Raw genomic sequence first — 24,036 nt, forward strand, 5'->3', positions numbered from 1 at the left:
AGCTATATTTTTCACAGTTTAAATTTTGAATACACAGAGCTTTAGATTTGATGTAGTAAACTGTCCTCCCAAATATTTGAATGAATAATGAATAATTAATTTCTTGAAAACATATATGAACCATTATGCCATAAGCACCCTTAGCCACAGACCAGAACAATAATGGTAACTTGCAAAAAATATCCAGACGATGTTGTACAAATTATTATTTAGAAATTATTATTACTATAGCTTTTACAATGAGCAATAAATTTAATGTACATTGTTTAATAATTCTAACATCAAACATATAAGGTGGGTCATTATTATTTCACATTTCAGGCTGCAAAGGAATTAACAGTAATTCCTTTAAAGTCACCATTAGGCCTATAGTTGCAGTGAGAAGCCACAACAAAATTAAGATTCAAAATTTAGCCTTTCCCTTATCCAATGGCCAACTCGCCACAGCGAACTCGCCACACCCAATTCACCATGGCCAACTTGCCATAGCCAACTTGCCATAGCCAACTCACCAAGAGACAACTCAGTGAGTGACAAGAGTTACACTAATATCAAAGAAATGGTGGAATAGAATCATTAAAGAATGGATGCAAAAGGAGAGACCCAATGAAACGTGAATGACAAAAATTAAAATACGTTTTTATTTATTTAAAATAATTAAATTGAATTGTTAAAATTGTCCTGTGGTGAGTTGTCCTATGGCAACTTGGCCTTAAGATTAAGAACAAAACTAATTTCTTAATTCATTTATGTTTTTTTGTTTTAAAATAATAACCAAATATCAATATTCAGAGCTGCTGCTGACATGTGCAGAATTCCACTTAGTGCCCCCAAACCATTTTTAAATATTCAAAATATATTTTAGGTATAATTACATAACACAAGGAATTGACAAAAAAAAAAAAAAGATTCAAATCGCATTTATATACAGTTTTTGTTTCCAACCTACTGTATTTTGACTTTCCTAGCTTTTAAGTTTGTACATTTCTTTATTAGTCATAGGTATGTGTTCTGTCACCGGTCTCTGCAGCTGACTGTACATACATGAAGCCTGTGTTCCTATGTTATTGATATTAGATCTCCTCTTTTTTGGATGATCTCCTTCTATGTAACTATGCCATGTGGCTTTTGAGGCAAACTGGATGAGACCAGACACTGGTCAGATGAGATGTGTGTCCTTCTTAGCACAGAGCACTGTTTTCTATTTAGCTAGGTTTCACTTGAATGGTTTTTTTTCCTAATGATTTTTGGAGCTAGTGCCTGCCCCTCATGCTATGTGCTGCTGTGGCACATAATTTGCACATCAGATTGTGGCACCCTGTCAGTAGTCAAATTCTCAGATAAATAGCAATAATACTGGCATTATAGAAGCTTAAAGCACTGAAAAGTTTGTTTAAACAGTCATACCTTATGTTCCATTACTTGCAAGACGTTTCCATGGATATTTCCATGGGGACTAATTTCAAGAATTTTAGCAATTCTGCAAGATTACTTGTTCTGTTATAAATCTGTTGACAACTTTATTAGAAAAGATGACCCCATGTTCACTCTCTCCCTTCAAACCATGTTATGACTCTATTGCTCTTGTCCATTGATACAGTCCAATTGGCAAAGATTGCCTATGTAAGCAATCAAGGAATGGAGGAAATACAGCAATAAGGAAAAAAACTGCCTCTATTACTAAAGCAGAGAGTAGATTATTATCCAGAAAGATTTCCCTTTTATAAAAAGTACTGATGTATACCTAACAACAACATATGAAAATACCAGGCTAAAATTTAAATAAATGACTGTTATTTTTATCTATTTAATTGCACAATACTTTTAATGCTTATTTGAGGAGAGTACAGTGGTAACTTGGTATTCAACTGCTTTGAAACTTATTGAATTTGGTACTCAATGCATTTGGACATGAAATTTTTGCCCCGGTACTCATCGTTTGTTTGGTACTCAATGCACAAGCTAGAATTTGTCAGTGTCGGCTGCCTTGTGACTCACTACATTATTCCTTATGGGAAAAAAATGTTTGGTACTCATTGTTTTTGGTACTCATTGCACTTTCCAGAACCAATTAACGATGAATACCAAGATACCACTGTAATACAAACATAACTAAGTAAGCAGTTGTTCATTGAAAAGGAAATTGTCTTAACAGTTTTTCAAGTTTCAGTGCTACATCTGCAATCAAAAAAGTGAGCAGCTATCTAGTTCACTATTTCTCAACCTTGACCACTTGAAGTTATATGGACTTTAATTCCCAGAATTCCCCAACCAGCCAAGGTTGAGAAACATCAGTCTTGTTATTTACAGATCTGCAATCTTTTGCTTTCAGGTCTTGTGGCTGTTGCTTATCCACGGAAGCCTCTAGTTGTGGAACGTTACATCCTTCCTGTTCTCTGGTATTTCCTGAACAACATGATTGGTAATGGGGTATTACCTGGGAAGAGTGGAAACGTGAGAACCGTGGTCTCTAAACTGGCTAAAAGCTTGCACAAACAAATGGGGCTGAAACTTGAGGAATATGTTTGCAACCAACCACAACATGTGATCAAACTTTTTCAAGATCTTCTAGATATGGATCTTCAATGAAAAAAAGCCTGTTACTATTTCTGGAACAATTATAGTGGGACATTTCAAAGAGAAGCAAAAATGGATAATGATACAGAACTTGCCATTACTTAACCTTTTTATTTTTGAAGTGTAAGAGTCTCCTGTTGAAAGCTTTTAGTAATAACCCTATAATGGAAAATGTATATAATGTATTTTGCTGTAGAATTAAATCATCTATTTTTTTAAGGTTTAAACTCTACCACTTTTGACCCATAGAGATTTCATCAATGATAATAATGCATAAAAGGCACAGCTGTAACTTTTATATGTATAAAAAGAGAAAATTATTTATGTAATATATATCAATATTGTGTGATAAAGTGATAGAGGTAAACTTTAAACCACAATACTTCCTCTATCTCTATGGATTGTCAGTTAGAGAAGATGGATTACATGACCACAAAAAGATGCCAGACTAAGCAAATACCAATTAGTGGTACAGTAGTGGCCAAAATTGTAGAAACCTTTAGGGAAAAGTGTGTTTTTGAGGTTTGATGGCTAATAACACCACTTTTTTTCTTTTGAGTTTCAAGATAATCATATTCCACTGCTGGAATGGCCTGGGAATAGTCCAGACCTTAACCCAATTGAAAATCTATGGAGCCAATTAAAGAAACTTGTTAGTCAGAAGCGACCCAGCAATAAAACCCAGTTAATAGAAGCAATCATTCAATCTTGGTTTCACATTATAACAGCTGCAGAACTAAAAGATTTGGTTCACTCCATGGGAAGACTTAAGACCATAATTCATACTAAAGGTTACCCAGCTAAGTAAACTGACATGATAATTTTTGTATATCTCATTTTTTCCACGTTTCACTTTTCTTCTTTATACTGTAACTGCTATTCTAATAGCAACTCATTCATAAAAGTTATTGCATTACATTCTTGATTAAATTATCTTTCCATTGATATATAATTTTATAATACTACTCCCAGAAAAAGTGATGTTATTAGCTAGTTTTAGAAGATACACTTTTTCTCAAAAGGTTTCCACAATTTTGGTCACTACTGTACCTTCCAAACTGTCATGTAAACTGCGCACTAAAGTTATTCCTTAGGTGGTAACTGGAAAAAATTATGAAGGGAAGAAGAGGAAATCTGAAATATAAATACTGGGCACAAAATGCATAAGAAATATTCCAAACAATATTTTTCTTCCATTCAGTTAACTTGTTATTGAGGCGATGATACACAGTTTTTCTACTTAGTACTGGCATAGTATATTCTCATTTTTAAATTTTTGTTTAAAAAGCCATCAAGGAGGAAAAAAATGGAATACCATACTTATCAGATTGGTTTGGTTGCTGTTTGGAAGAACCAAGAAAATCTCATTTATCTCAATTCCTTAATGTGTTAGGAACTGGACTGGAGATGATATAACTTGTCACTACTTTCCATTCATTGTTTTTGAATCTGCCTCTCCTCACTTAATTAGCAAAGTATCTATACAGCCCTTCCTTTAGTAATACAATACAGTAGAGTGGTTTGGAACATCTGGAATTGTCTGGTTGTACTCCAGGACTAGAAGCACTAGCCTTTGGCAATGATTTCCACATTCATTCTGAAATACTAGAAGTCAAAATTAATCCCTGCAGCATTTCTATATGGACAGCTGTCATTTGCTAACATGGCATGAATGTCCATCATCATTAGAGCAATATTTTTTTTTAAAGTAAAATGTTTTAATTATTAAAAATACATTTTAGACTTCCTTTATTTGCATTTCCACTTTGATCCTCTGTGTTCAAAAAGCATTGAGTGTCAGCCCCAAAGGATAAGTCAAGAAATCAATGCCATATCGGTAAAAAAAAACTATTTTTATCAGAACAGCTATAATAACAGGATCTTGCAAGTCTGAATGTGCTTCCCACTCTCTCATTTTATCTCCATGTGAATTAGGGATGGGCCTATCTGAAGCATTTTCTCAGATTAATTTCTTGGAATGGATTTAAGCTGCACTTATCTGATCATTGCCTTGGAAATGGATCTTTCCTTTATCCTTCAAAGCCATTCCCTGTTGTCTCTACATTAACCTGAGAGTGAGGTGGGAAGGATTATTTGAAAGAAAATAGCAGTCTAAGTGCAGCTAACATGGGTATTTTGTCTAAACTAGCAGTAATCAGAAGTAATTAGCACCAGAGGTTTGTAAATGCCCTTATACTGCTATGGGTTGACTCTCATGAATGTCTGAAAAACAAAAAGCTTACTGCCTTAGCCTAAATGTAAAGCCAAATGAAGTGTTCCCTCAAACCAGACCCAAAGCCTATATGTTCCTGAACTATTTTGAGAATAGCCCCATAGATCCTTTGGGATAGGGAGTGGGAGAGCATAAGTGGAAATTGAATGCAATTCTAATTGTAATCAAGTTCCTTATTAAAATCTTTGACAAGTTAAGAGCAAAAGTATTTAAAGAAAAACTCAAGTGATATTGGTGTTCTTTCTTGTGACATTTTAAGAGATTTACGATTTACGATTTAGAAGCCAAGGGGGAAAGGAATGTGTCAGTTTGGTGTGAATTGTTATAAGCACATTGAAGATATTCAGCTGTACCTCACCACATCAAGCCATGTCAGGAATATTGTGGAAAGCTTGAATCAATATCTGAAGTCTCAGGTAAAATAAACCCAAACTAAATACTTATCTCCAGAATTAATTGCTGTATGTCAATAAACATCTGAAGACATCAGTCCCAGTAGTTATTCTGAATAAGGTTAAACCCACACCATAAATTGGTGTCTGGAGCTTCTCTTGGACTCTTGGATACTGCCTAAACAACAGGTGGAGCTGTGGCTGCTGGTGGTGGGGGCTTCGCCCAACTTTAACTGGTGTGCCAAAGGCCTACCTGGACCCAGATCCCTGGTAATTGATGCCATAATCTCAATAAATCTGGATTACTGTAACATGCTTTATTTGGGATAATATTTGCAATATTTGAAGAAAGAAGTTGCTAGCCCCACTATGTGGAGCAAGTCAACTTCACAGAATGTCTAAAATCACTTTTATTGAGATGGATATAATCACGGAATTTTCAAGTCTTATGGTGCTGCATGTCCTATTTCTTAAAGTTAAGCGAGTTAGGGAGATGTCTATCTGAGCTGATTATGAATGTTATCTGGCTGTTTTGGACTTTAAAATGTTTCAGATATTTTTGCTTAGATAACAGTTCTTGCATATTTCCATCAAGCTCTACAGAAGCTGCAATGATCCAAGATGTGCTGCTGGTGAATCAGTCCTACTATTGCAGGGCAACACTGCTTCTAATATTTTTGCACTGGTTACCAGTAGGTTTCCCAAATCAACTGAATCTGCACATCTAAGAACATCTCAAGAAGATTTGCTGAAAGTCTTCCATTTTTGAGAAATTAGGTGGACAGCTTGGCTGTCTCAGGAATTCTGGGAGTTGAAGTCCACAGGTTGTAAAAGAGCCACATTTGCCCCCCCGACTAGGTGACAGCATTTTCTGAGGAAGAGGTTCTATTTTTTTATGTGTTTTGAGAAATCCCCTCCCTCCTCATGTTCTGTGAGGCAGATAAAACAATCCTATTCTAACATGCTGATTGTTCAATGGCATCCACCATTGAGTGAGTCAATTAATTTGAAATGCTGTTTGTATGTGACTAGGCCACCCACATTCTCTGGACTGGTGTGAGTTAAACAATCTATACATGAAATAATGCTAATGTGGAATTGCAACAGTGAGAATTTGGCGCAATTATACAGTAGAGCAACTCTTTCCTTAGTGTGTTCACTTTAAAGTCAAAAAGGGGAAAGCAAGTTTTTACTCTGTAAACTTGTTAGGTGCATGTACAAAGACTCTTGGCAACTTCTAGGTGAATAGCAGTTTTGGATCTTCTCAAAATCCCATGTATTTTTCCAAGACTAGGTTAAATTTTCCTTTCTCTCTAAATTCACATTGTGTGGCTTATGAGTTGACTATGCATATATGAGGAAAACAACCCCCGTTTGGATCCCAATCTCCCTTAAGTAGGGGATACTCCTGCTAATGAAAATAGACAGAAGTCAGTTTTACTAACAGTATTTCCTTTTTTAATGGTCTGAAAAAACATGCAAGGTGAAACTGAGAAGGCAGAAGGAGAAGACAATACCAGGAAACAGCCTCTCTCCTTTGGATTGGAATGTTTTCTGGCAATAAAAAGACTGCTGAGGGTTAAGGGTAGGAAACAGATGGGATTAGATGGAGTGCCAGGATTTGCAAAAGAGAATTGGTAAATGCTTCCTCCTGCCCTTGATTCTCTTCTAAAATAGTTCTTCATAAAATAAGTGAACATAGGAAAAAACATAGGATGAGGCACAGACACCCCATTCACTGACCCATCAACACTATATATATGAGAGAGAGAGAGAGAGAGAGCGAGAGCAGGGCTGTCTAACGCATGGGCCTGATGGGCCCTTGCTTGTGGGCCCCACGAGCATTGGGCACCTATACTAATCTGCGTATGTTAACTCTCCAATCACCTTGTATCAGGGTGGATAAAAATCAATGATTTTTTTAAAAAAATCAAAAAAATCAGATTTTTTTAATTTAAATCGGATTTTTTTGATTTAAATTGGATTTTTTTGATTTTTATCGAATTTATTTTAATAAAAAACTTTTGGGGTAAAAATCTATCGTAAGATAGTTTTCTATTTAAGATACATAAATAATTTAGTTTATTCAGCATGAAATGGAGCTTAGTTATGTAGCATGAGGCTGTATATTCTGCAACGCTGGGACTATCGGTGAGTCAACAGTGGGTCAAAGGAGTAGCAGAGATGACAGTTGCTCTTTAAAAATTATGATTTAAATTGAGTTGATTTAAATCAAGCCTTTTTACTAGTGATTTAAATCATGATTTAAATTGTGATTTAAATCAACTTGATTTAAATCAAATCCACCCTGCCTTGTATCATATAAATACAGCAACATATTTATTACATTTTACTGCACTTTTTAAATTAATGTTAATATATGTTTAATTTTATCATCCATTTACATTTTATCCCTGTGAGTAGTTGTACACTGCTTTGCCCAGGGCCCATAATGCTGATAAACAGGTGGTGGGGGGAGAGAGAGAGAGAGGGTGGGAGGGAGGGAGAAGCATTTGTTTTATTTATTTATTTATTAGTTTGTTATTCCACCTTTTGCTATCCTGAAACCTGCCTTGCAATTTATAAAGTTTTATTATTTACTTAAAAGGGATCCTGTACTGCTGCCTCATTCTCAGGTGCCTGAAAACATAGAACCGTTACAATCTGAAGCTTTCTTTTTGAAGAGGCATTATGAATCACAATCACACTTACCTAGCACCCACCACAAAAGGATCAGTAAGTGTCAGGTCAGTTTAGTTGGCAAGAGTTGTGCAAAGGCTTAGGTTTCATCAGCCTCTGCTAGATTTATCCTGTTGACAGAGTGTGCCAGTTTCTACTCCAATTTTCTTGTTTAACCTTCACAAGGACACAGCAAGCAGCATTAGACATATATACACAGAGATGCATACTCACATGGATGTAAACACACAGATACATGCAGTTACACACAGTACAGAAGAGTGCAATTCAACTCACACAGAGCACACATAAGGATATAATTCACAGTGTGGAAATGTAGAAACTTTTTTTGGTTAGCCAGTTTTAGATTGTCTTGTTATTATGCTGCTACATCCCATTTTTTCTGAACGAAACAAAGAGCAATATATAAGAGCATAAATGTAGTATTTTTCTTACAATGAATGTGTATTAAAACAGAATTGAAAATTTCAAACCGGGCTCTCAATTATTTGTTCCATTCCTATAGATTAATTTTGAAATGGCCTTTTAACTTTGAAATGGCACCTTGGATGATTTTGAGACAGTCAATATCTCTCACTCCAACCTATTTCAGAGGACTGTTACGAGGATAAAATAGAAAATCCCTCAAGATTACCTTGAGCCTCCAGTGGAAAGCAGATATAAAGGGAATAATAAAATGAATAATAATCAGGAGGAGGAAGGCTTGAAGAATAGGAAGAGAAACACCTCATGCTGCTAATAGTAGCAGACAGCCCTTAATACTTGAAAGATCAAATAATGCTTGAAATATCAAATAAGCATATTGATAAGAATTCTTGGGCCCCAAACAGGCAATATTAACATTTTATATATTAAGGAAAAATACAATTTTTTAAATTGCATCCAAGAAATGCAATTTTTGAGGCACTTCTCTGTGAAAAAGTTACACTATTCAGAGCATTGAAACAGAGGTTCCAAGTCCATGTTCAAAATTTATGTACGTGCAGTTTGTATATGCATAAAATATGTTAGGTGAGACCCTCATTTGGGGAAGAATGAATGGGGAAGAAGGAACAGATGACAAATGACTTGGGAGAGCTTTTCTGGAGATTATGGAAATCATCCTGATATCAGAATAGTCCATATTGGGCTAGATGGAAAATGAGTCTGATTCTGTAGACTTGACTTAGGAACCATCTTCTCTATTCTCCAAAGACATTCAGGCTATCCAAACTGAAATTTGAGACAACAAATTTGCAGGCAGTCTTAAATCTTGCCATGCTATTTCATACACAACTTCATGGAAAGAAAATTTGTTGTATGGAAAAGTCTACAATGGGAAGTTTTAAGAAGAAGATCTTAGTTATTTCCATAGCATCCAATCCAGAGGACCCTGTGAATATCCTGCTTAGTAGTTTTTCTAAAAGTGTGTGCATGTGTGGGTGCGTATCACAGGTGGGTTCTACTTACCTCCACTACCGGTTCACAATGGGAGTGTGTGAGCGCTTCTGCGCATGTGTACATCGTCCATGATGATATCCATGATGACATCCGGGTGGGTGAGCGGAGCCTCCCATCGCCATTACTCCTGGTTTGCAAGAACCAGACCAAACTGGGAGCAACCCACTACTGGTCCGTATATGGGGATAGAATTTCCGAATCAAGTGCCTTTGTTGGAGGTATAAATCCTCTTCCAAAGCCAATTAGAATAAATCAGAATAAATGCAGACAACAATGATGGGAATTCAAGGGCAAGAGTCTAGAAAGGACGACTTTAAATGTAAAAATAACAGGAAAGGGGAATATTTTGTAAGATTTGATCCTTGGTCTCTTCAGTAAAGAGGTTTGACATTATGTAATCCAGCTTTGTTCCATTTTAGTTTGAGAAAGTTTTAATTAATGCACCTACTCTACCTCTTTGAAAGGCTGGGTCTGCCTGCTTTGGATATTAAACACCTTGGAGTCTTTTTTCTCACAATGCTAAGATAAAGCAAACCCACACAGATACCAAAAAGTGCAAGTCTACAAATGTGCAGGGTCTTATGCTTCCTGATATTTTCTAACCCGCCATAACCTGAGAAAAAGATTGAAACTTGTTTACGTGTAGTTTGTAGATATTTAATTTATGGCCTATGTTTTGTGTGGGCGATGCAACAAAGATTTTTCTCTTGGTTGTCTCTGAACCCTTCCCACCCTTCTGCCGACTTTCTTTATGAGCAATTGTTGTTCACAGCGGGTCTGCCTTCATTCGTAGGCATGATAATTAAGCTGAGCAGTTAGCTTAAAGCCTCCTGCGTGTATACACAAGTGAGAGAGAGAATAAAGAAATAATTTCCCTATTCAGAAATGCCAATAGGATCTGCTTGGATGCTATTTTTAAGACCGAGATGTAAAATCAAATGTTGGAATCTGGATGAACACATATTATTAGTGTTGTGTGGGTCTTATTAGTATTAGGGGCCAGATACAAAGGTGATCCCTCAAGTGTGGCTGACAGAGATGACCAGGAACAGAATGAGGAATTTAGCAATCCTTGTAGGGCTGACTAAGCAGCTACCAGAGAAGGAGGCAGTTATAAATAGATCGGAACAATCCTTTTCCACCTGTTGCTGAACTTAGAGCTGCTCTTGGTTTAGAATGTGTATAGACAGAGAAGAAAAATATGTTTTCCAAACCTGGAACAGTTGTGCAGGCAAGAACATTTTTAACCATTAGCCAGATATGGCATCAGCAAGCGTGCTCTCCCCAAGGTCAAACTGGAGAATATGTTCGGTGGCATCCAGTTTTCTCCGTCAGTTTCTTCCCTTTAAAAAAAGCAATTGCAAAGGCTGCAAACTACAAGTTAACCTGGAAAACAGTAAGAAATTGGGAGGAGATAAATTTTTAATTCCTTTCTACCTCTTCTTTTTCTGTTATTGAAGAAAAGAAAACTATACAGATATATCAAATATTCCCCTGTAGAGTAAAGTGAAGGCAGTACTATGGTGCCATTTTTAATATTAAAGAAGAAAAAAACCAGAAGAGGGAAACAGTTCAATAGATCAGAAGATCTGTCTTCCATGGAAGATTTCTGTTGCAATGTGTCCCGAGGTACCCAGTTATTGTCCAAAACATGGGATTGCTTGATCACCTTACCGTCATTAATTTTTTTGTCTTGTAATCTTAAATAAGATGGAAAAATATATTCATTTAAAGAAATTATACTTAAAGTAAGTAGTCCTGAGAATACCATGGATAACCAAATAAATAGAGTTTTACCGGACTCAAATTATCATATTATGGACACATTATGTGAAGATCTAGCTCCTTTAAAAAGTCTACAGAAGGGAAGAGAAGAAGAGAATGATCAGTAGCAGGGTGGATGGAGTTAGTTACTGTGGCATTGGGCACTTTTGGAAAATCTGAAAAAACTGAGTTAGGTGCAGATTGTCCCAAAGAAAATCCATTGATGTGGTCACTAAATGTTAACACCAACTTGATAGCACCTAATCAATCAATTCAAAATCAGGATGTTGCATTATATGGCATTATCTTAGGATCCTATTTAGGATCCCACTTTCTTGAACCATGGTTCTGGTCAGATGTAAAAAAAAAAAAGGTAGGGCTCTCATACCCTGAATTGATAGAAAATAAAAACATTGTGGCTACTTATGTCTGATTTAGATCTCAGCAAAGTGAATTTTATGTTGTCCAAGCTTCATGATTTAAACAAGGCATATATGACCTCTGTGGCCAAGAAAGGTATTGTACAGGTAAAGCTTTACAGAAAAAATGCTTTATGAAATCTTTATTTTGTGTCCTTGCCAACTTTTAGCTTCTGGCTGAGGAGGTGACACCCCATAAACTTTCATACAATGTATTGAAATGTGATGAGAAGCCAATGAACAGCCTCACTGTGTGTCAAGTTCTATTCAGTATTCTGCTATAATACTTGTCTATATATATATATATATACACATTAAAGCAGTTAAATCTGCAAAGTGTTTCTGTTTATTGTGAAAATCAAATATACCTTTTGGCTAACAATAAAGCTGAAGACTTTCACTCCTGAACATTTTGGAAACAACAGTTAATAAAATGAACCAAATCGGTTTTTTAGTTCTAGAATAAGAACAAGCATAAAATGATACTGAATGTTACTCATTCTTTGGAAAGTGGCTTCAATGTATGGTAGCTTTAGAGCTGTGCATGTTTTATCCAGGGGTGGGTTCTACTTACCTTTACTACCGTTTTGCAGCGGGGCCGCGCATGCATGCTCGCTTAGCTCGCTTCACTTGTGCACGTGCTCTCCTGCACATGCGCAGAAGAGTTTTGATGATGTCAGGGCGGTGGGCGGGGCCTCCCACCGGTTTTACTACTGGTTCTATAGAACCGGTGTGAACCGGGGGCAACCCACCACTGGTTTTATCCCAAATAAAGAAATGCATATTCCTATTTTAATTTAGATTTCATAAGTTAAAAATAAATCCACATTTAAAAAAAAAATCACATTCTTCATTCAAATCAATGTTGCTAATCTGAATTTCATGTTGCATAATACTGCTCCTTGGCAACTAGAGAAAACTTGAAGGAACTGCTTTAAGAAGTCAGTGATAAATTGGCTCTGAAAGTAACAGATATCTCTAACGTTCACCCAGTCCTTACTTTTTTCCAGAAACCATTCAATCATGATAAGCAAGGCTGGGTTTTGTAGTCTGTAGAAGAGATATTGGTAGCACGGTTTTATACATGATCTGTTTGATCTGAATTACTACAGTAATTCAGGAAATAATGATAAAGTTATAGTTAAAGTGCTTTGCTTACAATTTTTGTATAAATGTTGAGATTTGGTGACAACCATAGACACTTTATTGCTTTGCCTTATTCTGAAAATGAGCATTTTTCAAACTGCTTCATTTCAGAGATTGCATAGCATATACATAGATCCATCCCAAAATGAGTTTAAAATTGCCAAAATCAGCATCTAAGGTCAGTTTTAAGAGGAAGATTAGGAGAAAGAAAGCGGGAAAGCCTAAGTGATTTCGATGCTTGCTTTTTGCTTCCATTATAAACAGTCTTTGAACTGTTTAGGGTTCAAAGGGTTTAGGGTTGTTTTTCTAAATGTCCAAAGGGAGTACAGGAATGCCTGTAAAATAATTTTTAAAAGTGTGATTTCTTTATGTACAGCATTCTCAAAGAATTCTCAAAAGATAAAATTCTCAAAAAATTATCCAAAAAAAATCTCAAAAGATATTCTCAAGGAATAATAGAATAACAGAGTTGGAAGGGACCTTGGAGGTCTTCTAATCCAACCCCCTGCTCAAGCAGAAAACCTATACCATTTCAGACAAATGACTGTCCAATCTCTTCTTAAAAACTTACAATGTTGGAGCATTCACAACTTCTGGAGGCAAGTTGTTCCACTGATTAATTGTCAGGAAATGTCTCCTTAGTTCTAGGTTGTTTCTTTCCTTGATTAGTTTCCATCTATTGCTTCTTGTCCTGCCTTCAGGTGCTTTGGAGAATAGCTTGACTTCATGGAGAATAGAAGTATGTCTGCAGATTTCACATCTGTTGGACCCCAAATGGTAAAGTTATATATTCATCTCAAATCAAAATATGAAAGATAGGTGACCCCTTAATTGTTAAAACCTATTATTTTAAGTCAAAACTAGACCAGCCATGACCTATTGAGCCATTGTTTACCTAAACAAAGAAACAGAATGATCACAGGCAGGCAAAGTATCAACTTCTTGTCAGCTTCCCCATTGAAGTTCTCTGTGGAAAGCTGGTAGTGACCACTGGAAATCTTCCCTTCCCTTCCCTTCCCTTCCCTTCCCTTCCCTTCCCTTCCCTTCCCTTCCCTTCCCTTCCCTTCCCTTCTTTTCCCAGCCCAACCCACAGGTAACAGCTGCTGCTATATGGAGGAGGGAGCAAAGAATTCATGGCTGGCCAGTGTGGGGCAAATACAGAGGGACTCTACTTCTATGGGATGGATGCACCATTTCTCTACTGACTTTCTTCCTGCAAGCTTCCCACAACTTTGCTAGGGGGAAGGTGGCAAAGAGCTTCAGCAATCATATCAGTTCCTTCCAGGTTCCCCACAACTTGTGGGAAGCTCTGGGAATGTTGAAAATGAAGGAACAAATATGATCATGTGACTGTGGGTGACTATGGCAGCACAGCAGTAGAATTGAACAGCAGGGGAAAAAAAATGAAACAGCAAAAAAAGGTCCAAAATTTCAATTCCTCTGGAGTAAAGAATCCTGGCATTCTGTAACTCAGCTGTTTGAAGTATCTTTGTTGATAAAATTTTGTTCCAAGATGCAGTGTTTCACTCAATTGAAGGTCACAAAGTATCAAAAAGAGAGTTTTAGTGGTATATAGATCAGGGGTGTCAAACTCGATTTCATTGACGGCTGCATAGGGGTTGTGTTTCACCTTGGGGACCAGGGTGGGCATGGCCATGGTGGGCGTGGTCAGTTCAACGTCACTCGTGGTGGGGTGCCTTTGGTGGCTCGAGTGCTCTGCCAGCAAAAACAGGCTCCCGAGCTCCATTTTTTGGCTGTGATGACTTCCTGCAACCCTCTGCCAGTGAAAACAGAGCTTCATTTTCACTGGTAGAGGCACGGTGGACCAATCCTTTGCTATTTCCAGGGCAGCTCCGTAGGCCAGATCTAAGCACCCTGTGGGCCAGATCCGGCCCCTGGGCTTGAGTCTGACACCGCTAATATAGATGAATAATTTTCCTTGTCTGTAAAAGGGTACCCTAGATCATGTTGTAAATTGGTACAATTCAAATGCTGAAGATGTCAGCAGCACAAACCATAGGCCCGCTATTGCCCATTAAAAATAAAAGAAATTCCTAATTGCTTCCCAAATGAGTAGGCTGCAAAGGCTCATACTTTTCAGGTTTAAAATGCTAGCTATCCACAGAATGTGTGGATATTGTATTGAAAAGGATAATTTTGAAAGAAATATTAGTAATGGGAGTAATATAAAAAGAAAAAGATTGCAAATGTATTTTTAATCTAGAACATGAAAGAAAAAGAGAGAAAAGCCAACCAACATTTTTTTCTTGCCTTTTGAGTTCTCAGTGAAATTCAGGAGTGAGTTAACCCTGCAAGCTGGCAACCCCCCCCCCTTCCATTTTATTACAATTGCAGAAGCAGTCTGGGGAATTTGGTATAAAATTTATTTCACAAATTTTTCATTGAGTTCTATAGTTTTCCTCTAAATTTTCCTTAGCTACTACTGTTTTCTCTGGTGGTTGTTTCTTTCTTTCTTTTCTTCTTTCTGATCTTCTCCCATACTTCTATTCTTTATTCATCATTGTGCTGTCAAAATTGTCTTTTGCCTCATTGTTCTGGGCTTATGCTGCCCTGACTTATACTGACTTCTTTTCGACTCCTTCATCTAGCAAACATGTCTTTCTTCCCTGATATTCTATATCTCAAAACATGTTTGTTGATGATCATTCCTTATTTAGATCCATCAGTTTCCTTTTTCTATTCCCATTAACAATGCAGTACTTTCTTGCTTATTTGCTTCTTCTCTTATTTCTGGAACTGGATAGCAAAACATATCCATATTAGTACTTCTCTTATTTCCATGCCACAATTCTTCATTAAATTTGGAGATATGAATTTGTGGTCGATTTTTCTATACTTTTTTTTTTTAAAGAATAGAATAGAATATTCTTTATTGGTCAAGTTTGATAGGATATACAAGGAATTTGTCTGCAGGGCATAAACTCTCACTGTATCCACAAGTAAAAAAGTGATAAATCATAAAGATACAACCAACAAAATGATAGTGTTAAGATACCCATAGGAGTAGGTAATAGGAAAGATGAGAAGGATAATACTTCTTGCAAAAAGAAGCAGCACACAATTTAAAAGAACTCTGAAGAAATTGAGAAACACTGTCAGAAGGAGAAACAGTTTTTGCAATAGTATTCTAGTGTTTTACTTCTTATATCTCTAACAAAAATCTAACAGGCAGGGACTGTCAAGCAGCTCGCATGGCAGTGACAACCAGTAAAAAGATCCTCACTCCCAAAAGAGATCCTATGAATAACCAAGGAGGAGTGATGTATAGAGCAAGAAAAAGTGTGAAAGACGGCAAGGAATGAGTGAGTAATCAAGAAATACAAGCAAGGGAGCAAGAGACAGAACAGTGATGAAACAATACAAGCAGAAGTGAGAACAAGAAAGTCAGAGAAAGCACAAGGAATAGATTGAGTAAGCTAGATAGTGAGAGAATGAGTGGGAGATAATTTACAGTTTATTTGCACAGTGAATGGAAGCTTCCCAGGAAGGTAGGGGAGGCAGAGGAGCCCACCTCACCTGTAATTATTATTATTATTATTTTGTTCAACTTCAGCAACTTTAAGACTTGTGGACTCTGTTCCCAGAATTCCTTAGTCAGCATGGAGTTCTGGGAGTTCTGGGGAATTCTGGGAGTTCAGGTCCACAAGTCTTAATGTTGACAAGTGTGCCTACCATTCCTGTCCTAATGTTTCTTCTATTTGTATCTATTTTATGTATCCAATCCATGCTTATACTTATTACCAAATACGTTCTTGACAAATAAAATAAATAAAATAAAAATAAATAAGGTTGGATCCCTCTGGTTTAAAGTCGTCTCCTCTCCCAGCCCTACTTCACTTTACAAAGAGTGATTAGTGGGTATGTCTTTGCTGGCAGGAAACGGATCAATCACCACACTTTATTTACCTGGCACTAAACTGTCAGGAAAGCTTCACTTGCTGGCCTTGTTACCGAGACAGAATAGAGATATGCTTTGATAATGGGGCAAATTATAGTGGCATACCTTTGTGTATCCTCCCAGGCTGGAAGAAAACCCATTAAACAGTCTGCTTGGATGTGCATTTAGTTGGAAAAGAAAAGGGGAATATCAGAATGATGAATTAAATAAATCTTCTTGGAATAATGTAATGAAATGGTAGATAACCTGCAGACCTAAGCTCTTCCCAGTTCATTAAAAAATATTCAATTATGCTGATAGGAAATGAGAGGAATAGGAATTAAGCTTCCAGTAGGAGTAACACATTTTTAAATACTAATTGTAAAAAATATACTACTTTCCAAAGGTTAATATTATGGCTCTTTCATTTCTGATTACATCACCATTGCCTCACTATTGGAAAAAATGATCAAATCATGTTATATATAATTTACCTTTCCTTAAGCACTCAAAGCAGAGAGATACAGATGCTATAATATGTCATCACTGCATGTACTAGGTTTTACGGAACTTCCATTCCCCCTCTTGAGGGAAGGGAGAATTCTCTGTTTTATATTCTGTGTGGTGTTTTTAGTTTCATTGACCAGCGTGACTGTTTTGCTCCTATTGGAATTTATCACATGTTATTCTAACTAAAAATACTATACTGGATAAACACTATAAAAAAGAGAATTCTTCCATACTCCACAATGCTACTTATATTTTTGCAAAAAAAAAAAAAAATGCTGAAACTAAATACTTATTTTATGAAATGTATAGGCTGTCCCAATCTGTTACAACTCTACTATCTGTTGTCCACATGAATATATGTAATATGAACAGAAACAGGGTTACTAGCATTCCGGGTTGTAAGTCAAATCAAGTCACTGAGTTGAATGTGACTCCTGGTGACTTCATGAACCGATCCATGCAGTTTTCTTAGCAAAACAACAGCGGTACTTTTTTCCATTGCCTTCTTGAAATTGTCCAAATTTCTCTGTTGATTCCACAGCAAACAGCTGATATATTTGATAGCAGATCCAAAATAATGAATTGCAAGAATAAGAGAATAATAGAGTTGGAAGGGACCTTGGAGGTCTTCTAGTCTAACCTTCTTCTCAGGCAGGAAACCCTGTACCATTTCAGACAAATAGTTGCCTAATCTCTTCTTAAAAACCTCCAGAGTTGGATCATCCGCAACTTCTGGAGGCAAATCATTCCACTGATTAATTGTTCTATTCTTTGAAATGTGAATTTAAGGAGCCATAGTGTGGCATCTGCACAGAAGTGTGACATTAATTCATACAATTTACTGCATAGGCTGCCTGAGTCAATGACAAAGCATCATGTTGCAAGTCCAGCCCCTCTTCTTCATGCATCATGATGTTGTGTGCATGCACCAAAGGGGCTGACCTTGCAGTGCAACATACTGGACAGCTTTTTTCTTCCTAAGAAAAGCAGGGAATGTTTGCACATGCCTCTGAAGCTACAGTAAGTTCCTCCCTGATGGCACGATTTTATTAGGTAAGGTTTGAACATTTGCCTATACAACAAATTTTTAGTTTCATCCTAATATTTGTATTAATCAGTCCTTGATTTAAAATCACACAAACACAGTCTAAAACACAAACATTGGTTTCTTAAAGTAGAGTTAAATAAAAAACAAACAAAAAACCCAAATATACATTTAAAATAATTACCAAGTTATGTTTATAGTTGAGTTATTAAGTCATGTTCATAATCATATACATGTGGAGAAAACCCGTGGTGAAATTTACAAAAATATGCATAACTATAAAATAAAATTTTAAAATACTTTTACAGATTTTTTTTTAGAAAAATCATCCTCATAAAACAGGTTAGTAACAAATGAATGTGCTTACATACAGAAATTCTTCTTAAAAAAATAAATTTATGGCTTTCACGTTTCACAATATAGACTATTTTCTGTTTTAAAGGAACCTTCCCAGGCTGATGCCCTCTAAATTTGTTTGATTTTATACTGTTTTGGGATTACTGGAATGGAATAATCTAGATGTCCAGATGTCCAATCCATCTGGTGTATGCTACATTGGGAAAGGATGCTTTAAATCACGATACATGATTTAGTATCCCATCGAACAACTTCATCAACGTTACTAATGGAATGGGACTCTACTCTTTCTGCAATTCTACACTGTGAATCAAATAAAATTGAATGGAATATAAGAAAGATTTGGTTTATTGTGCCTTCATCTCTTCAGTCAAATCTACATTTTAAGAGCTGCTATAATTGTGCGACATTTTTTTTTTCTAATCAAGATGAAGCCTGAAACATGGAAGCAGTGAGATTATACAATGACTGAGGTTACCTCTGACAAAACAGAGTTTTAAAGAAATCATTATTAAATACAAATACTAAATTGATACTCTTGTGTATTGGCTACTTAATTTTTATTCCCTTATACATTAATGATGGCACTTCAGAATAATACAAGACAAAGATGCATAGCTAACTAGAATACATGGATATACAGTCAAAAACTAGGTGATATACAACCTAGTTTTGCAGTATGTGTGGACTGACCAAAGATGGCCAAAAATCTCCTTTGGGGTTACTATTCCAATACATAGTTCATCCCAGTTATTTATACTATATCATCTGCTTACTTCACTTACAGACAGAACTCAGTGCTCTTCCTAATAGATATCATCTCTATAATCTATCTATCTATCAATCTATCTCTGTCATCTATCTTTGTCCAAGAAAGAGTTATGTGCACTATTGAATTGTGCTTCCAGGTTTTTTTAACAGATATTGCTGCTTTTCTATTAAGCTTTCTGTAGTCCAGCAGAAGCTACTACTGGAAAGTGACCATGAGCATTAGTATGGCTATGGGCATCTCCTTGATGTTAACTAGACTTCCAGAAACTCTTAATTCTTTTATAGTTGTTCTTAATGTGTAAATAATGGATGGCAAGGAACAACCACTCTGTTGCCTAATGAAATAGTTATTTGAAACTGATTGTGCCTACTATGGGATCCTTTTGTTAAATAGGCATACCCACTTCCAATGGTAGTCTTTTTTCTTAGTTTAACAACAAACTTTCATAAAAATATAAGTGATAAAGGAGACTCTACACCAGATGTTTTCATCGGCTGCTTTCCCTTGTCATTCCCTAAACTATGTAGACTTTACCCCTTTACTAGAGTTATCTAAAATTAGGTTGTGTAGGAGATGTCTGGCATTTTACATGCTTTCTGTGGCTCACAACACTACTGATCTTTGCATATTTTGAATAGATACTCTTATTTTCTAAGCTGTGAGCTCTACAGCTTAGAATGCAGTACAAATGTATTTTAGAGCCTCACAGTGTTCAGCTGTCAAATTCTACCCAATATCTTGTCTTCTCGGATATAGATAGTAAAAGGAATGTAGGTTCCATAGGACAACATTAGATATCTTCAGTCTGGGTTCTGACTTCTTCCAATCTTACTAATTTCACTTAGGCCTTCTGGAGTCCTTGACCCACAATGTAGAGTTCAGGATAAGAAGATGACTTGCCTATTCCTTTTCCCTCAGAGAAATATTTGCTTTTCCAAGAGTCTCCTTCCTTTAAAAGGCCATTTTCCATGCTGCAAAAGAAAAAAAAGCCTAGTGAAATTTAATATTTCAAATAAAATAACAAGAGAAGGTGTGTTAATCTAAGAAAGGAAGAAAATTATCAGTTCATTTTTAATTCCAATTTCTTTGAAGAAAACAATCAATAAAATTATCCCTGGAAGACAAGAATTCCTAACGCAAATATTTTGCATTCCAAATATCATATTTCAGTGACCTGCATAAACATGCACACGTTAAACACATATTAGTAGAATGGATTTTTAAAATATACAGTATTGTTTTTATGTAAAATGCAGGAAGGTCTGAAAGGCACTGAAATTACAATTGTGTTAGAATTATTATTAATTGCCCAACATGCCCATTAGTTTATGCCCACAAATGTTTAGAGACTTCTGTGCATATGCAGTGTAGTAGATCAAATGTTGGATTAGGTCTGGGAAGGTCCAAGTTCAAGTTTATTTACAATCACGAAAGCTTATTGATTGATTTTTGATCAATCATATTCTTATCCCAGCCTGCTTCATAGGACTGTTGTGGAAAAAAATGGTAAGAGAAATTGCTATGTATGAACTTCTGGAGAAAACATGTGATCTATGTTAACAGATAATATAACTTTTTTCAAGCATTCTACCATAACTTGGCAAGTTGAGATTAGCAAGATGTTGAATTTTACATCTGTCATTCAATTTTCCTGAATTTTGGTAGAACCATAGAATACATATCAACATTCTACTTAAAACTGGCATACATACTACCAATGAAGGAGAATATTTGCAGCTAAAGGTTGAAATAAGGGGTCCTTGGTACTCTCTGAACTTGGTTGTTTTCTTGCAGAAATTTCCCTACCCAAACTAGGTAATGTTACCAGTCCTAAATGACACATCTGACATATATGTTTCTGTTAAAATTTTTAGGGGCAATGAAAAAGGGAATTTTACCACAACATCTTCAGTAAAAACTACAATGAGTTATGATGGTTGATGGAGAAAAATAATCCAAATCCTTAGTTGAGTATTATCTTTATTAGAACCATAAAATGACAAAAGAATGTACTTCATTAAGGTCTCACCCTTGCATCCTCACAACATGAACATACTCCAGGAACCACATTTTTATGCCAGTCCTTATGTTGTTGCTTTCCTCTCATCCTCAATACATACTTGAGGCAGCCTAAAATTGTCTCAAGCATTCCATTTTAGAGTAACACATATCCTCTTCTTACCAACTTTGTCTGTCAATACAACCAAACATGCTTTAAGAATAATGAGATTATTAATACATTCAAGAGAAGGATCAGTCCAATTCCTGTTAAACACCTTAACTTCCGTGGGCATGTCCCTTCCAGCTTCTGGGATCCATCTTCCATGTCTGTTTTGACAGGGGCACAGGAGAGATCAGACATTAAAACAAAGTGATAGCACCAAGTTTGGCCAGCTGCATTGCTAGTCCTGCTACCATTGGTTATATGATAGGCTTTTCCAGCCTGTACCATAAAGAATTCTTATGGCCATACTTTTCATTGTTTTTATTACTTTGATGGTGTGTGTGTGGGAGGGGGGGGGAGCGGTGCTGTTGTTCCTACTCCGTTCGATTCCCAAATGAGGACAGCCTTGAAATTAAATGGCTGTGGAATATTTTTTTCCCCTTCAAGGGATAAACTAGGCAGAGAAACTATATGGAAAAAGGCAGCCACAGTTTCAAAACCTACATAACCAGTTGTCCAAAATGTAACAATAAAACAGAAAAATCAAAGGACAGATGGACAAAACCTGATGAAAAACCTTTAGAACCTGAGTGGCTGCATCACAATGTAAAATTCAGAGACAAGTAATGATTTAGATACAAAACTCATGTCCTCCAATCAGAATTGCTTCTAGCATTTCCTCTTCCTGCAATTATGTATTATCACAATTACCCAATGTTTCCTTCTACAAATATACACTTCCTAAAAATTGTCTTAAATCCTTATCAATAAGGTAGGTTAATTTTATTAGGGAAAGTCTAATATTTTATACTATGTATAGAGCAAAATGCCTATGTATGTTGATTCTAACATATAGTAAAATAAATCATAATAATATAGGTTGGACTATTGTAAAATATTGATAGGAAACTTAAAAAAAATGAATTATGTGAGATAGAACAGTTTCTTAAACCCCAATAATAAAGAGAAATTTAGTATGGACATATATCTACTTCCAGGTTTTGTACATAAATCAAAACATCATGCATTTTATTTACAGCAATCTGTTTTATAATATGAATGATTTTTATTGAGAGATTTAACCTTAAAATAATATTTTGTAATAACATAAGAGAGTTTTACAGCATACTTTTATGATTTGTGATTTGGAAGCCTATTTCCTGAGTTTAAAGACTGGTTTCTTGAGAATTTGTAAACAACAATAATGACAGTAATTTACTACGTTTGGATATGATGCCTTAACATTAAGTGAAATATTTGATTAGCATCCCTTTTCAGCTCCCAGCCGAACCATTATACAAGTGGAAGATTTTAATCTGGTATTCATTAGCTTAAAATAAAAGCTTTCCTCCCTCATGATACATGCTCAAATACTATATGGTTTTGTAATGTTTTTTCATGTTGTGTCTGATTTTAACTAACGACCAAATGAAGACTAAAGTAATCTACCTCTTCTTTCCATACCATTACAGTGGTTTGCTAGCTCCCTTAGCTTCAAAGTCTGACAGTCTCTATTCCCTTGTTATTCAGGGAAAGGAAACTGTCAGGAAACTGTTAATGGACATTACTGTACTGTACAGTTCTAATTTGGGACCATTGACACATTTGTTTGTTATACTGCAGAATCTGATGAGAGAATAAATGTTCCATAGAAAACTGCTACCCAGCTTGTTGATGTAATAATCTGTCAAACATTTTTTCCCCCTATTTATTTGCTTTCAAGTTGTCAAGCTGAATCCAAGCTTGAAGATAGCTGATTTTAAAAAAAACAAAAAACCTAAGGCCTCTGTCCTCTTTAAAAAATAAATAAAAAATAAATGGCCATAATAAAATAGAAGCAGTAACTACAGGCTTGCCAAGTAGACTTCCCCTAATAACTGGTTGCCTGTTTTGTCACATTCATTAACGTGATTGGTAAATAAAATGCATACAAACATATAATGTATAGGTTGGAAGAGGCTACTGTACATCATTTAGTACAGCATTTCTCAATATCAGCAACTTTAAGGTATACAGACTTGAAATACCAGAATTTCCCAGTCGGTATCCTGGGGAATTTTGAGAAGTGAAGTCCACACATCTTAAAGTTCTTGAGGTTGAGAAACACTGATCTAGCCCAACCTCCTCTTTAATTCAGGCTTCACTAAAGTATCCTCTTCTTCACCTCCTGTTTGAAAGCCTCCAATTAAGAAGGGGGCTACCACAATTCTTGATAGACTCTTCCATTGTCCCGCAATGATCGTTAGGAAATTCCTACTGTTGTTGAGCATAAATATATCTTTCTTTTAATTTCAATCTGCTAGTCCATATTTTCTCAGTTACAACAGAGAATAATTTTGCTCTCTTCTGCAGGTGACAAACTTTAAGTTATTCTGGGACAACTATCATATATCCTCTTAGATTTCTCCTTTGTAAGCTAGAGCTTCCCAAGTCCTTAACTATTCTGGTCATCATATTCTAAATGTGGCCTAACCCCACAAAGAAAAACAGAACAGTTACCTTTCATAATCTGCATTTAATGCTTCTACTGGTGCAGCCAAGGACTGTGCTGGTCTTCTTAGCAGCTGCATTACACTCTTTGCTCAATTTCAATTGGAGATCTATTAGTATTCTTACATT

The 24,036-nt window shown here is 36.0% G+C and overlaps 2 protein-coding genes across 6 annotated transcripts in view; one reads left to right on the forward strand and one right to left on the reverse strand.

Moving 5' to 3' along the window:
- The window catches only part of TOGARAM2 (TOG array regulator of axonemal microtubules 2), an 80,119-nt gene extending 74,820 nt beyond the window's left edge, over nucleotides 1-5,299 (forward strand). For both annotated transcript variants that reach the window (XM_034427983.3, XM_034427982.3), the window contains exon 20: nucleotides 2,333-5,299. In XM_034427983.3, the coding sequence (XP_034283874.2) occupies nucleotides 2,333-2,589 (257 nt within the window). In that variant the 3' untranslated portion in view covers nucleotides 2,590-5,299. The remainder of the gene's footprint in view (nucleotides 1-2,332) is intronic.
- PCARE (photoreceptor cilium actin regulator) overlaps nucleotides 1-24,036 on the reverse strand; it is a 31,705-nt gene that overhangs the window by 3,087 nt on the left and 4,582 nt on the right. The window contains exons 2-4 of one of the 4 annotated variants that reach the window (XR_004593007.3): nucleotides 19,961-20,224; nucleotides 13,243-13,431; nucleotides 10,557-10,728 (exon numbers count right to left, since the gene is read on the reverse strand). Coding sequence is in view for 1 of the 4 variants with exons in the window: in XM_034427973.2 (XP_034283864.2) it covers nucleotides 20,095-20,224 (130 nt within the window). In the remaining 3 variants the exon portion in view is untranslated. Of the gene's footprint in view, nucleotides 1-7,914; nucleotides 8,059-8,536; nucleotides 10,111-10,556; nucleotides 10,729-13,242; nucleotides 13,432-18,301; nucleotides 20,225-24,036 lie in introns of those variants that run through there. The other 3 variants (XR_015731489.1, XM_034427973.2, XR_015731490.1) reach the window with 3 other exon arrangements.

The sequence above is a fragment of the Pantherophis guttatus genome, chromosome 1 (assembly GCF_059756535.1).
Source record: "Pantherophis guttatus breed Tessera chromosome 1, ASM5975653v1, whole genome shotgun sequence".
Lineage (NCBI taxonomy): Eukaryota > Metazoa > Chordata > Lepidosauria > Squamata > Colubridae > Pantherophis > Pantherophis guttatus.